At 43.2% G+C, this 16,539-nt stretch overlaps 1 protein-coding gene across 1 annotated transcript in view; it reads left to right on the top strand.

Moving 5' to 3' along the window:
• Positions 1–2,706, top strand: part of LAMA1 (laminin subunit alpha 1) — a 123,199-nt gene extending 120,493 nt beyond the window's left edge. Inside the window, exons 62-63 of the mRNA XM_088833522.1 lie at positions 959–1,181; positions 2,389–2,706. Of these exons, the coding sequence (XP_088689648.1) occupies positions 959–1,181; positions 2,389–2,549 (384 nt within the window). The 3' untranslated portion in view covers positions 2,550–2,706. The remainder of the gene's footprint in view (positions 1–958; positions 1,182–2,388) is intronic.
• Positions 2,707–16,539: the final 13,833 nt, after the last annotated feature.

The raw sequence follows: 16,539 nt of genomic DNA, 5'->3' as shown, positions 1-16,539 counted from the left end.
ACTAAGACTGTGGCTCAGGCTTGTTCCTTGGAGGTGGCCGTTTTCCCTTCCGAAGCCTTGGGAATAGGCTCACATCAGAATCCTCAGGACATGTTTTACAAAACCACTGTTTGTTTTTCATAGATTCAGTTCAGTTCAGTTCAGTTGCTCAGTCATGTCTGACTCTTTGCGACCCCATGGACAGCAGCACGCCAGGCCTCCCTGTCCATCAGCAACTCCCAGAGTTTACTCAAACTCATGTGCATTGAGCCGGTGATGCCATCCAGCCATCTCATCCTCTGTCGTCCCCGTCTCCTCCTGCTTCAATCTTTCCCAGCATCAGGGTCTTTTCCAATGAATCAGTTCTTCACATCAGGTGGCCAGAGCATTGGAATTTCAGCTCCAGCATCAGTCCTTCCAATGAATATTCAGGACTGATTTCCTTTAGGATGGACTGGTTGGATCTCCTTGCAGTCCAGGGGACTCTCAAGAGTCTTCTCCAACACCACAGTTCAAAAGCATCAATTCTTCGGTGCTCAGCTTTCTTTATAGTCCAACTCTCACATCCATGCGTACTACTGGAAAAACCATAGCCTTGACTTGACGGACCTTGGTTGGAGAAGTAATGTCTCTGCTTTTTAATATGCTGTCTAGGTTGGTCATAACTTTCCTTCCAAGGAGAAGGCGTCTTTTAATTTCATGGCTGCAGTCACCATCTGCAATGATTTTGGAGCCCCCCAAAATAAAGTCTGCGACTATTTCCACTGTTTCCCCATCTATTTGCCATGAAGTGATGGGACCAGATGCCATGATCTTAGTTTTTTGAATGCTGAGCTTTAAGCCAACATTTTCATAGGTAGCCCTCCCTTTCAGCAGAATGCTCTGATTTTATCCACTCTAAGAACATCATGTGAATGGACTGTGTTCCTTGAATAGGGAAAAATTCACCGAGGTATTGGCTTGTGTCTCGTTTGTTTAGCTCTTGTTTCACGTTAACAACGGTGCTGGGAGGATAACAGCCACGTACGAGCCCAAAGCTCCCACTAGGCTCTGTGATGGGAGATGGCACACGCTTCAGGCAAACAAGAGCAAGCATCGTGTGGCTCTGATTGTCGACGGGAACATGGTTCGAGCGGAAAGTCCACACACCCAGTCCACCTCCGCTGACACCAACGATCCCATTTATGTCGGCGGCTATCCTGGTGCGTGTGATGTGTACTCTGCTCACTTTTCGAGGGGCATTGCCTCTGGGGGAAGTCTTATTCAGGTGGATAAAGAATAGAGGTGAAAAAGATACATGGTTTGGGTGACAAATCCTTTACCATTTTAGGTCTATTCCAAATACCTAGGAATTCTTGGAAAAATCAGAATAATGTACATATATAAGTTGATTGGGGCTTCCCAGGTGGCACTCAGTTCAGTTCAGTTGCTCAGTCGTGTCCGACTCTTTGTGACCCCATGAATCACAGCACGCCAGGCCTCCCTGTCCATCACCAACTCCCGGAGTTCACTCAACCTCATGTCCATTGAGTCGGTGATGCCATCCAGCCATCTCATTCTCTGTCGTCCCCTTCTCCTCCTGTCCCCAATCCTTCCCAGCATCAGAGTCTTTTCCAGTCAGTCAACTCGACGCATGAGGTGGCCAAAGTATTGGAGTTTCAGCTTTAGCATCAGTCCTTCCAATGAACACCCAGGATTGATCTCCTTTAGAATGGACTGGTTGGATCTCCTTGTAGTCCAAGTGGTTAAAAAACAAAACAAACAAAAAAACCTAGCTGCTAATGCAGGACATATAAGAGACATGAGTTCAGTCCCTGGGTTGGGAAGATCCCCTGGAGAAGGAAATGGCAACCCACTCCACTATTCTTGCCTGGGAAATCCCATGGACAGAGGAGCCTGGCGGGCTACAGTCCATGGGGTCTCACAGAGTCAGACACGACTGAAGCCACTTAGTATTCATGCCTGCGGAAGTTGATCATTAGGTAAGACTCTGAGAACTTCGGGTGTACAATAAGCTGGGTGACTTTACTGACAGAAATCTCAAATGATGCCTGGAAGTGGGAATCTTTTTATGGGTTGCTAATCATTTTAGAGGACAAGCATGTGTCTTACCCTCTCACATCGCTTTTGGGTTCAAATTACGCATTTCAGATTCTCCAAGTAATTGATACAAATGTTAATAAGATAAAAATCCCTTTTATGACTTAAGTCACAACTGTACCTTAAAATTATTGCTTATTAATAGTTATAGAATTTATAGAAATAAATTATGTTATCACTGAAGCCACTTATATGGAAAAATATTCTTCTGATATTGATGTGGAAACCAGAAGTGGTTAGTTTTGTTTCTACTGCTCTTCTCACGTCATTTAACACAGCAAGATTTATTTTCTCTTCTTTCCTAAACAGCTGATGTGAAGCAGAATTGTCTGAGCAGCCGGACCTCCTTCCGGGGCTGTGTGCGGAGACTCACTCTGACTAAGGGCCCGCAAGTGCAGTCCTTCGACTTCAGCACAGCTTTCGACCTGCAAGGAGTTTTCCCTCATTCCTGTCCTGGGACTGAGTCCTGAACTTTGGGGAACTCCTCGGTTGGGAACCATCATTTATATTTTGAGGAGAATTATTTTGTGAACTAAAATCTTTACAGTTCAGATTTCATTTCCAACTCAGGTTCGGTGTTTCCAGAGAGAACGTTTTTGTTTATGTTTAACTAAAACCATGCGTACAACAAATACCTCTATTAAATAGTTTAAAATGTAAATTGAAACCACTGGCTCTTTTAAATTTTTTTAATGAAACTTTTGAAATGTTCTGTTGATCACCTGATAGTACTTCATGTTTTGCATTTTGAACTTTAAAAAAATATCATTATAAACTATCATAGATTAGAGTGGCGTATGAATACTTTCATGGGCTTTCCTTGTGGCTCAGTAGTAAAGAACCCACCTGCCAATGCAGGAAAAGAGAGTTCGATCCCTGGGTCGGCAAATCCCCTGGAGAAGGGAATGGCAACCTACTCCAGTATTCTTGCTTGGGCAATCCCAGGGACAGAGGAGCATGGCTGGCTACAGTCGATGGGGTTGAAAAAAAAGTCGGACATGACTTAGCAACTAAACAACAACAACATGAATACTTTCATTTCTTTATCAAGAAAGTTAAGCTCCAGTTTCTACAATGAACAAGTTAACACTATTGGTTATATTCCAGCAGAGGGCACCAACTGTTTGCCACATAAGCACGTTGAATAGACTCCAGCAAGTGGAAAAGCAAAGGGAACACAGGGAGATAGAGCCTGGTCTAGACAAAGCTTTGTTCTGAGAGGACCTAACCTAACAGAGCATTTTGCAAGATAAAAAAAGAAGTGGCATCGTAACTGAATAGCTCGTTAGCCCTTATTATTTTAACCATTGTTAAGTGTACAATTCTCTGCGTGAGGAGCATGCATGCTGTTGTACAACCATCACCACCATCCAGATCCAAGACTTACTCCATCTTGCAAAACAAGCTCTGTACTAAACACTAATTCCCAGCTGCCCCCTCTCCCCAGCCGCTGGCATCCACCGTCTTTCTCCCTGTGTGCGTGGGTCTGGTGCCTCGAGTCGGCTCACTCAGCGTCAGTCGGTCTGTGACTGACTTATTTTTTCATGGCGTAAGGTCCTGTAGGATCATCCATGATGGAGTATGTGTTAGTGTCCTTCCTTTCTTAAGGCTGAGTAATAGTCCATTGTGTGTATATACCATATATTTTTATTTATTTTTTATTGAAGGATAATTGCTTCACAGAACTTCATTGTTTTCTGTCACACCTCAACATGAATCAGCCATAGGTATAGATATATCCCCTCCCTTTTGAACATCCCTCCAATCTCCCTCCCCACACCACCCCTCTAGGTTGATAGGGAGCCCCTGTTTGAGTTTCCTGAGCCATACAGCAAATTCCCATTGGCTATCTATTTTGCATATGGTAATGTAAGTTTCCATGTTACTTTTTTCATACATCTCACCCTCTCCTCCCCTCTCCTCATGTCCATAAGTCTATTCTCTATGTCTGCTTCTCCATTCTGCCCTGCAAATAAATTCTTCAGAACCATTTTTCTAGAATCCATATATGTGCGTTGGAATATGATATTTATCTTTCTGACTCACTTCACTCTATAATAGGTTCTAGGTTCATCCACCTCATTAGAACTGACTCAGATGTGTTCCTTTTTATGGCTGAGTAATATTCCATTGTGTATTTGTACCACAACTTCTTTATCCATTCATCTGTCAATGGGCGTCTAGGTTGCTTCCATGTTCTAGCTATTGTACATAGTGCTGCAATGAACAGTGGGATACATGTGTCTTTTTCAACCCTGTTTTCTTCAGGGTATATGCCTAAGTAAAAGAAAGAAAGTCAAGTCACTCAGTCATGTCTGACTCTTTGTGACCCCATGGATTGTAGCCTACCAGGCTCCTCCATCCGTGGGATTTTCCAGGCAATAATACTGGAGTCGGTTGCTGTTTCCTTCTCCAGGGAATCTTCCCAACCCGGGGATCAAACCCAGGCCTCCTGCATTGTGGATAGATACTTTACCATCTGAGCCACCAGGGTATATGCCTAGGAGTGGGATTGATTGCTGGGTCATATGGTGGTTTTATTCTTAGTTTTTTAAGGACTCTCCGTTCCATCCTCCATAGTGGCTGTATCAATTTACATTCCCACCAACAATGCAAGCGCATTCCCTTTCTCCACACCCTCTCCAGCATTATTGTTTGTCGACTTACATACTGTATTTTGTTTATTCATTCATCCATCAATGGGCATGGGGTTCCTTCTACCTTTTAGCTATTGTGAATAATGCTGCTGCGAACATGAGCATACAAATAGTTCTTTGAGTCCCTACTTTCACCGTTTTAGGGTAGAGACCCAGAAGTGGAATTACTGGATCATACAGTAAGTCTATTTTTAACTTTTTGAGGAACCTCCGTACGTTTTCCCCATAGTATCCAGTGCAATTTTCAAGCTTCAGTTTCCACCTGTAAAATGTGGTTATGCCAACAACCACAAAAAGGTTTATATTTGGAAATATTATTAAAATTGACTCAGAGAACATCTGGATAAACCAATAACTTCGACCTTAGTGAAATTTAATCCTCAGTCACATTTGCCGGCAGAATGTACAAAAATCAGTTGGTTTAAAGACATACTTTATTAAACATCAGGAACAAGAAAAAGAAAACTAACCAATGCATTTAACACAGCTGGTATAACCTTTATGAGAGGCCTGATTTATATAACACCTTATTCATTTTCCTGTTTTGTCTGTCTGTGCCACCACCTCTAAAAGGATGCATCGTAATTAAGAACGATACACTTGTGGCTGGATATGGAACAACCACATCCAACACAGGCTTAGGAATTAAGGATAGGACTTCCCTGGTGGCTCAGATGGTAAAGCGTCTGCTACAACGCGGGAGACCTGGGTTCGATCCCTGGGTCAGGAAGATCTCCTGGAGAAGGAAATGGCAACCCACTCCAGTACTCTTGCCTGGAAAATCCCATGGACAGAGAAGCCTGGCAAGCTACAGTCCATGGGGTCGCAAAGAGTCAGACACAACTGAGTGACTTCACTTTCACTTCACTTAGTGTCCAAATCAGGAATTGTGATGAAAATGATAAAATGCTCTGTTAGAAATGCTGGACCAGAAGGCACATGTATTCTCACCTTCAGTTCAGTTCAGTTCAGTCACTCAGTCGTGTCCGACTCTTTGCGACCCCATGAATCACAGCATGCCAGGCCTCCCTGTCCATCACCAACTCCCAGAGTTCACCCAAACTCATGTCCACAGAGTCGGTGATGCCATCCAGCCATCTCATTCTCGGTCGTCCCCTTCTCCTCCCGCCCCAATCCTTCCCAGCATCAGAGTCTTTTCCAGTGAGTCAACTCGTCGCATGAGGTGGCCAGAGTATTGGAGTTTCAGCTTTAGCACCAGTCTCACCTTAGAACACTATAAATCAAGGGCTAAATTGTGGTACCAAGTGAAAGACAGATCTGGGAAGGTTGACAGAGGCAGCTGGAACTAGGCTTTGCAGAATACACAGTAGTAGCAGCCAACGTACAAAGTGTTTTCCTACGCACGGGCTTCCCTGGTGGCTCAGATGGTAAAGAATCTGCCTGCAATGTGAGAGACCCAGGTTCTATCCCTGTATCAGGAAGATCACTTGGAGAAGGAAATGGCTACTCACTCCAGTATTCTCGCCTGGAGAATCCCCATGGTCAGAGGAGCCTGGCAGGCTGCAGTCTATGGGGTTGCAAAGCATCGGACACGACAGCAATGAACACTTCTTATGCAAGGTGATGTTCAGGGCTAGAGAGGCAGTAAGGAAGCATGACACCCATGGGTCCAAGCCGCCCAGCTGAAAGTGGACTGACGGGAATATTAGGAGGTGGGCATGGGGACGGGCAGGTGGAGAGAGAACAGAGTGGATTGGGTCTAACCTTGGAGAGCACAACGTTTAAGCTGGTAGGAAGGAGACTGGATGCCATGCCTTATGAAGCATCTGGGCTTTCCATTAGGACAGTGCTGTGATGAAATGGTGCATTTGAAATCATAAACTAGCTGGAAAGGGCAGCCCGAGTCTGCCAGTTGAACAACACTGATGGAGTGGCAAGCACTACCACGGCAGGGATAAAGACAAGAGAATTGTATAGGAATGTTGGAGGCTCCAGCAACGCGTTAGCTTGAGGCAGTAAAAGATGATGAGACTCAAGCAGGGAGCTTGGACAATGAGACTGGCAGTTCCACGGACAGGAGGTAAACAGAAAAATTACGAACACAAGCTCTGAATGTATTGAATTTGAGAGACTGGTGAGACAGTCTGAAGGGAGGTGTTTCAACTGGCTGGCAGGATTATGGACTGGCCCGGGACTCGTCTCACAATGCAAGCTATGTTGTTTATCTATCAAGCAGTATCTGTCTTTCTCTGTCTGCCTTATTTCAGTAAGCATAATACCCTCCAATTCCACTCATGCTGTGCAAAGGGCAAGATTTCATTGTTTTTTAATGACTGAATAGTTTTGCATTGGAGCTTCCCTGGGGGCTCAGATGGTAAATAATCCGCCTGTAATGCGGTAGACCTGGGTTTGATCCCTGGGTTGGGAAGATCCCCTGGAGGAGGGCATGGCAACCCACTCCAGTATTCTTGCCTTGAGAATCCCATGGACAGAGGAGCCTGGCAGGCTATAGTCCATGGGGTGACAAAGAGTTGGACATGACGGCGACTAAGCACAGCACAGGACTGCATTGTATATATATCAGTTCAGTTCTGTTCAGTCACTCAGTTGTGTCCAACTCTGCGATCCCATGGACTGCAGCACGCCAGGCCTCCCTGTCCATCACCGACTCCCAGAGTTTACCCAAACTCACGTCCATTGAGTCAGTGATGGCATCCAACCATCTCATCCTCTGTAGTCCTCTTCTCCTCCTGCCCTCAATCTTTCCCAGCATCAGGATCTTTTCCAAAGAGTCAGCTCTTTGGATCACATGGCCAAAGTATTGTAGTTTCAGTTTCAATCAGATCAGCTCAGGACTGATCTCCTTTAGGATGGACTGGTTGGATCTCTTTGCAGTCTGGGGGACTCTCAAGAGTCTTCTCCAACACCACAGTTCAAAAGCATCAGTTCTTCTGCACTCAGCTTTCTTTATAGTCCAACTCTCACATCCATACATGATTACCATAGCCTTGACTAGATGGATCTTTGTTGGCAAAGTAATGTCTCTACTTTTTAATATGCTGTCTAGGTTGGTCATAACTTTCCTTCCAAGGAGTAAGTGTCTTTTAATTTCATGGCTACAATCACCATCTGCAGTGATTTTGGAGCCCCAGAAAATAGTCAGCCTCTATTTCCACTGTTTCCCCATCTATTTAACATGAAGTGATGGGACCAGATGCTTTGAGCTTAGTTTTCTGAATGTTGAGCTTTCAGCCAAATTTTTCACTCTCCTCTTTCACTTTCATCAAGGGGGTCTTTAGTTCTTCTACACTTTCTGCCATAAGGGTGGTGTCATCTGCATATCTGAGGTTATTGATATTTCTCCTGGCAATCTTGATTCCAGCTTGTGCTTCTTCCAGCCCAGTGTTCCTCATGATGTCTTCTGCATATAAGTGAAATAAGCAGTGTGACAATATACAACCTTGCCGTACTCCTTTTCCTATTTGGAACCAGTCTGTTGTTTCATGTCCAGTTCTAACTGTTGCCTCCTGACCTGCATACAGGTTTCTCAAGAGGCAGGTCAGGTGGTCTGGTATTCCCATCTCTTTCAGAATGTTCCACAATTTATTGTGATCCACACAGTCAAAGGCTTTAGCATAGTCAATAAAGCAGAAATAGATGTTTTTTCTGGAACTCTCTTGCTTTTTCCATGATCCAGCGGATGTTGGCAATTTGATCTCTGGTTCCTCTGCCTTTTTAAATCCAGCTTGAACATCTGGAAGTTCATGGTTCACATACTGCTGAAGCCTGGCTTGGAGAATTTTGAGCATGACTTTACTAGCGTGTGAGATGAGTGCAATTGTGAGGTAGTTTGAGCATTCTTTGGTATTGCCTTTCTTAGGGATTGGAATAAAGACTGACCTTTTCTGGTCCTGTGGCCTCTGCTGAGTTTTCCAAATTTGCTAGCATATTGAGTGCAACATTTTCACAGAATCCTCTTTTAGGATTTGAAATAGCTCAACTGGAATTCCATCACCTCCACTAGCTTTGTTCGTAGTGATGCTTCCTAAGGCCCACTTGACTTCACATTCCAGGATGTCTGTCTCTAGGTGAGTGATCACTCCACTGTGATTATCTGGGTCTTGAAGATCTTTTTTGCACAGTTCTTCTGTGTATTCTTGCCACCTCTTCTTAATATCTTCTGCTTCTGTTAGGTCCACACCATTTCTGTCCTTTATTGTGCCCATCTTTGCATGAAATATTCCCTTGGTATCTCTAATTTTCTTGAAGAGATCTCTAGTCTTTCCCATTCTATTGTTTTTCTCTATTTTTTTGCATTGATCACTGAGGAAGGCTTTCTTATCTCTCCTTGCTATTCTTCGGAACTCTGCGCTCAAATGGGTATATATTTCTTTTTCTCCTTTGCTTTTTGCTTCTCTTGTTTTCACAGATATTTGTCAGGCCTCCTCAGAGAGCCATTTTGCTTTTTTTCATTTCTTTTACTTGGGGATGTCTTGATCCCTGTCTCCTGTACAATGTCATGAATCTCCGTCCATAGTTCATCAGGCACTCTGTCTATCAGATCTAGTCCCTTGAATCTATTTCGCACTTCCACTGTACAATTGTTAGGGATTTAATTTAGGTCATACTTGAATGGTCTAGTGGTTTTCCCTACTTTCTTCAATTTAAGTCTGAATTTGTCAATAAGGAATTCATGATCTGAGCCACAGTCAGCTCCTGGTCTTGTTTTTGCTGACTGTATAGAGTTTCTCCGTCTTTGGCTACGAAGAATATAATCAATCTGATTTCGATGTTGACCATCTGGCGATGTCCATGTGTAGAGTCTTTTCTTGTGTTGGTGGAAGAGGGTGCTTGCTATGACCAGTGTGTTCTCTTGGCAAAACTCTATTAGCCTTTGCCCTGCTTCATTCTGTACTCCAAGGCCAAATTTGCCTGTTTCTCCAAGTGTTTCTTGACTTCCTACTTTTTACTTTTTTTTACTTTCCTACATTTTACTTTTTCCGTATCTTGGATATTGTAAATGATGCTGCTAGATAGCTATATTGCAATGCTGTGGTGGAGCGCATTTATCTTTTCAAATTAGTGTTTTTGGTTTTAGTGGCTCTTATTTATGTTCATTTCCCCCCTCAGATAGCATGTGCATCTCAACAATCTAATTGGTCCACAACTCCTGTAAGTGCTATATTGTGTCAGATATTTCTTGGGCATTTCTCTCAGAGCTAACATAATTAGGACCTATGGGAGATTATTAGTAGATAATTGTTGAGTTGAATATTAGTTTATCAGTTTTTCTAAAAATACCTCAGCAGTGTAGCTCTTCATATAAATTTCAAAATTTCTTTGCAAACGTAATTCCTTTGAGACATCTAATAAGCATAAAACAAATGGCAGAGTAAGCCTCTTTTGCAAGATATTCCCAAAAGAAGTTCTATAGGCTTAACAGTTTTCATAATATGTAGTGAAATGTTCAGCTTAATATACTCTGAAATGCCAAAGTATCAGGAATTTTTTTCAAGCGGTGACAAAGGCATAGCTCATGTTCCTTTCAAACTCTTTCAGTGTCCAGCAAAGGAACCCATCATGGCTGTCTGAAGCAAGGACTTGGGTAAAAACATAATAGAATTTTTTTTCTCACTGAGTAACAAAATGTAGAAATGATACTTTCTTCTCAGATTATATGGCGTGTGCAATAATTATAAAGTATTACAACACAAACTCCATCTTCAATATTGAAAAGCTGTGGCTTCTGTTTATATAATTAGAGGCATTTCACAGACATGAAAGAGTAAAGTTTACGGCAGTTTGTTTTAGCCAGAACCATTATAAGCATCCAGCATTTCATCAATAATTTAATTTTTAGCATGTGTTCAAAATCCAAATGTGATTGTCTGTTATGAATAAAAAGACAGTAAAAGCTTTGATAAAAATGGAAAAGCATTGTTGTGTCCCCATTAGGTGGTCAGAAGAGGACATTTAGGGAAAGAACGTCAGTCAATGGAGCAGATGGGAGCCTGTGAAGTACACAACGGGGGCTTGGCAATCAGACTAGAAAGGTGAACAGGGTTTAGGTGTGGTGAGTAAGTCAGTGGGGCTTCCCTGGTGGCTCTGTGGGTAAAGAGTCTGCTTATTCCTACAGTAAAGAAAATAGTTCTTCTTGCAGGATGGGCATTGTTCTTATTCCTTGCATACAAAGTTTCCAAAACAGACCGAGAATATCAAGAATTCAATCCTTATGAAGTATTAAATTTAGATCCCGTAAGTAGTATTTTTATATAATGTACATTTGTTTAATGATCCCTTGAAAATACTGTAGGCCCACAGCCTGAAAGAAATTGAGTTGTGCCTAAAGAAATCAGACTCTGATCAGTTAAAAAAGATACCTAATCTAGTACTAGTCTAATGCATATATATATATATATATATATATATATATGTTTTTGAAGCTACAGATGTTGATTACCATCCTATTAAGAGTTGGTTTGTAATTGCTAAAATGTAAAAATAGTTGGAGATGAGAAGTTAGCATATTTTTAAAAGACATTTCTAAGATTGGTTTAATGCAAAGTCAGAACCAGTAGGTTTATTTATGTTAGTTGGATAGGACCTGTTTTAGTTGATACTAAGGCAGTATGGAGAAGGCAATGGCATGCCACTCCAGTACTCTTGCCTGGAAAATCCCATGGATGGAGGAGCCTAGTAGGCTGCAGTCCACGGGGTCGCGAAGAGTCGGACACGACTGAGCGACTTCACTTTCACTTTCCACTTTCATGCATTGGAGAAGGAAATGGCAACCCACTCCAGTGTTCTTGCCTGGAGAATCCCAGGGACAGGGAGCCTGGTGGGCTGCCGTCTATGGGGTCGCACAGAGTCGGACACGACTGAAGCGACTTAGCAGCAGCAGCAGCAGCAATGCAGGCAACGTAGGAGACTTGGGTTCGATCCCTGGGTGGGGAAGATTCCCCTGGAGGAGGAAATGGCAACCCACTCCAGTATTCTTGCCCGGAGAATCCCATGGATAGAGGAGCCTGTGTGTGATTTAAATGTAATTGTGTCCTCTTGAAGTTTGATTAAATCGAACATGGAGTTTAAGAAGAAATATGAGTGAGAAGGGCAAAAAATAGAAAATCATCTGGCATATCATACTCACTAAGTCTGGCTGGGAAAAAATGTTCACAGTGCTGTTATTTCACAGTGGAAAACTGTGAAAGTCTTTCAGTCTTCTAGGTGAGATCAGAAGTGAACTGAAGAAAGTATTTCTTAACCTAGCAGAGAATACTTTTTTTCCTCCTTTCACTGTTGTATTAGAATTGAGTAACTTTGGGGGTGGGGGAGAAGGAGAGGAATCCTAAACTGATAAAGTGACAAGGCAAATCAATGAATTATTGCTGACTCTTATAGCAGTTCTCAAAGTCAACTGAAAGGATGCATCCATGTGTGTGTTTTAATTGATATAACCAACAGAAAGTGGGAGAGAACTTATAGTCTGAACACAACCTAGTCAATTTCTTACCAAAATCCAAACCATCCACAATTCCTCAGTAACTTATAATAGGACCCAGAATCTACAGCACATAACATTCACAATATCCAGGATATGATTGAAAATCTTTCTACACACATCCAACCAGGAAAATAGGACCAATTCTCGAGAGGAAAAGATGACAACCTGAAAATGGGATTATTAGACAATGACCTCAAAGCAGTGATTATATCTGTGCTACATAAGGTCAGAGTAAACACATTTGAAATGAATGTAATGACAAAAATAAAAAAAGAAATCTCAGCAGATAAATGGAAAATATAAAAAGGAACCAACTGAAAATTACTGAACTGAAAAAGACAATATCGGAAAGTAAAAAAAAAATCACTGGATGGACTCAAGATCAGAATGTAGATGATAAAAGAAAGGGTGAGTAAACTTGAAAACAGGATAATGAAAATTATTCAACAAATTAAACAGATGAAAGATTGAAAAAAAAAACAACCCAGCGTGTCAGGTAGATAACTTCTAAAAATCTAACATAGAGTAATCAATTCAGTTCAGCCGCTCAGTCGTGTCCGACTCTCCGCGACCCCATGAATCACAGCATGCCAGGCCTCCCTGTCCATCACCAACTCCCGGAGTTCACTCAAACTCATGTTCACAGAGTCGGTGATGCCATCCAGCCATCTCATTCTCTGTCGTCCCCGTCTCCTCCCTCCCCCAATCCCTCCCAGCATCAGACTCTTTTTCCAGTGAGTCAACTCGTCGCATGAGGTGGCCAAAGTATTGGAGTTTCAGCTTTAGCATCAGTCCTTCCAATGAACACCCAGGACTGATCTCCTTTAGAATGGACTGGTTGGATCTCCTTGAAGTACAAGGGACTCTCAAGAGTCTTCTCCAGCACCACAGTTCAAAAGCATTAATTCTTCAGTGATCAGCTTTCTTCACAGTCCAACTCTCACATCCATACATGACCACGGGAAAAACCATAGCCTTGACTAGGCGGACCTTGGTTGGCAAAGTAACGTCTCTGCTTTTTAATATGCTGTCTAGTAATAGGAGTCCCATATGGAAAAGAGATAGAGACTGGAACAAAATTTTTTTTTTGCATCAAGACATGGCTGCAGATGCCCCTGACATGCTGGGCCATCTCCCAAGTGGGAAGCCAGGACTATGTCTAGCAGCTCTACCCAAGGTGATGTGTAGGAGAACACAAAATGGGAAATCTCCCTTGCATCCCCCCCACCTACTTTTAGACCTTTTTAAAAATATGAATGCTGATTTTTGTCTGGGAAACATTGTTGAGAAATTAGCCTTCTTGAGGCCTGAAGTCTGTCGAGGTGGCTCAAGCTCTCCAGCCCACCGTCCTGGCGGTTGGGGACCATTATCTGCAGAGACCACGTTGAACCCTGAATCATTTTGCAAGGAGATTGTGCTTTTGCTGTTATTTCCTGATGGTTGTAAGACACCTGTCCAGTGACCTTACCCAACTGGGTGATTTCTCAAGAATTGTAGCAATAATCAGAAGCCCACTCTAGGCATCAAATGTAACGCAAGTTTCCTTTCCTTTGACGCCTCCATCGCCGCAGGCAGGTCAGACAAGGGTTCTTTCTCTCTGGCATTTCATCCCCACTTATATTAGTGAAGCTTCTTTAATAATTCTTCTTACAGAAACTGGGGCTTGTGAGGTCAGATCGTTAGTGCTCCAGAGAGGAACCCTGACCCAGTGGTTCCATTCATCTGGGACACTAGGGAAGGCTGAAGTAAAACTTCTTTTCCCCTATCATGTCCCAACAGGCTGTTTGTCCAAGGACTCCAGAAACTTCTGTGAACCATTGCTGTTACAGCTATGGTCCAGTATTGGCTGTGATGCGGCCCCTGGAATCCCAGCCACGGCCCACTCAAGAGAGGAGGTGGCGTGCGCCCCTCCACACGAAACTTGGAGCCATTGACTGGGGAACCATGGGCACTCTGACCTCCTGGGAAGTTTCACGTGAAGACCCAGTCTCTTTCCAGGAATTTTTCCAGTGAAAATCATTTTTGCACAGGAGATATTCTTGACTGTCCTGGGCAGCCTCACAATTTAAATGTCCTCCCCAAGTTTCCTGCTGGGTACCACTTTCCAGGCATGGGCAGTGGGGGTGAGGCCTAGCTGTCTTCCAGGGTCCAGTCTCGGGGAATCCGGGGCACACTTGTGGGAACCCGAGCTCAGAGCCCAGGCCTGAATGTGTGTCATTAATTTTTTTTTTTTTTTTTTACAGCTTCACTGAGGTGTCACCGACATATGATAAACTTGACAGCACATATTAATATTTAAAGTGTACAGTCTGATAACTTTGATTGTATATATCATCCTCGCAATCATCACATTCAGGATAAAGGATACACCCACTACCCCCAAAGTTTCCTCCTGCCCCTTTGCAACCCCTCCCACCCACCCCTCCCTGAATCATCTCACACACTGTTACAAAGTTGAAGACAAAAACAGGAAACAGGAAAGCGACTCTACCCATTCAACAAGTCGGCTATAACCCCGGCTCCAAAACAAGGTAAGGAAATTATAAGACAATTACGGGCCAATTTTTCTTTTGGACCTAGATCTGAAAATCTTCAACAAAATGCTGGTTAGTTGAATTCCTCAATTAGGGAAAAAATATGACCAATTACAATTGCACCCCAGAATTCCTTTTTTTTTTTTAATTCTCCTGTGTGTTATATATTTTTCACTGAATCTTTATTTTCCAGTTTTCCTTCCAATTTCCCTGCAGTATTCAACTTGGCTGATACTCTCATTTTATCCTGACATTGCCCGAACAGCTTGGCTGTTTTCTCATAAGCTCCTGGAGGGCAAATGTGTCCTGGAGGAAGAAAGGATGCTGGTGGGTGGCAATCACCCAGATTTCAAAATGAAAGGAGCAGAGGAGGAGGGAGGTTGTGTTCAATTCCAGTTTTCTTAGGTCCTTTTATTGCTTGTCAATCTTGTGAATGGATCTCAAGAAATACCACTAAAGGACCTGGTATAACTAGTGTAACTTTGTGTCAAAGCTCCGGAATACAAAGGCTGCTTCTTTGATCTGGAGGTTAGGGCCCAACAATTCCGGTTTCCAGGGTAAGGCTTTCGTTTTCTATTTCTGTGCAGCTATCTTTAACAGAATTCATGGTATTGAGGACGTGACACATGGTGAAATGTCGAACATCCATTTATCAACAAATATTTATCAATTAAGTGTGAACTCAGTGTGAACAGTTTGTGAAGATGAAAATGAAGACAATGCTCTATTAAAATTGTTTGCATCAAGAAGCACACGTGTACCTTGTTTGCTGTGTGTGTGTGCTCACTTGTGTCCAAGTCTTCGGGACCCCATGGACTGTAGCCCACCAGGCTCGTCTGTCCATGGGATTTCCCAGGCAGGAATACTGGAGTGGGTTGCCATTTCATTCTGCAGTTAAAACACTATAAAAGCAAGGGTTACATTGGGGGTGCAGTGGGGTAGAAAGGGATAAGGCTTTAAGATCTTTGAAGGATCTGCCATGGCAGCACTTGAGGAATGACAGCCCAGCTTGCAAAGTGCTTTCACTGTGGTAACAGGAAGGTTGGGGATGGGGTGGATGGGGCGTGGACACAGCTGTCCTAAGCTGCCTATGGAAACAAAGGGGTCCCAGTGTGGAGTACCGGGAAAGCCTGCAAAGTGGGCCGGGCCTTCTCACGGAGAACCCAGAAAGCTACCTCATGCCTGTCTCCAGCCAGTCCCACCACAAGAGGCCACCACTCTGATGTCTGTGGCCACACGAGGTAGGTGTGTGATTGATTAACCTTGTACTATTCTGCCAGTTTTGCAAGGTGGTTCTCCCATTTCACCCGCCACCAGCAATGAGAATGCCAGTTATTAACAGAGATATTCTTGTGTTTACACAGTGCTATTACATTGTAGTTTAATTATCATTTTCCTGAGGGCTGATAGTGTGGAGTACCTTGCCGTGTATAGCAACCCTATCTATACTTTGGCAGAATGTTAGTTCAAGTCTTTCGGCCATTTAAAAACATGAGTTGTCTTTTAAGTATTTGCTGCGTCAGGTCTTAGCTGCAGCACATGGGTCTTCATTGTGTCGTTCAGGGTCTTTCCTTGCAGTGCACGGACTCTCTAGTTGTGGCGCTCTATCTTAGTTGCTCTGCAGCGTGTGGGATCTTAGTTCCCGAACCAGGGATCGGACCTGCGTCCCTTGCATTGTGGATTCCTAGCCACTAGGGAAGTACCTACCCACCCCCCCTTTTTTTTTTTAACTCTTGAGCTTTGGCAAAGTATGTTAAGTGTTCTTTACATAACCTGGGTGTAACATGTTCATTTGACACACACACAG

The sequence above is a fragment of the Moschus berezovskii genome, chromosome 28 (genome assembly GCF_049115385.1).
Source record: "Moschus berezovskii isolate FMDL1 chromosome 28, NW_MosBer_1.0, whole genome shotgun sequence".
Taxonomy (NCBI): Eukaryota; Metazoa; Chordata; class Mammalia; order Artiodactyla; family Moschidae; genus Moschus; species Moschus berezovskii.
This window is presented reverse-complemented; position numbering and strand designations above follow the sequence as displayed.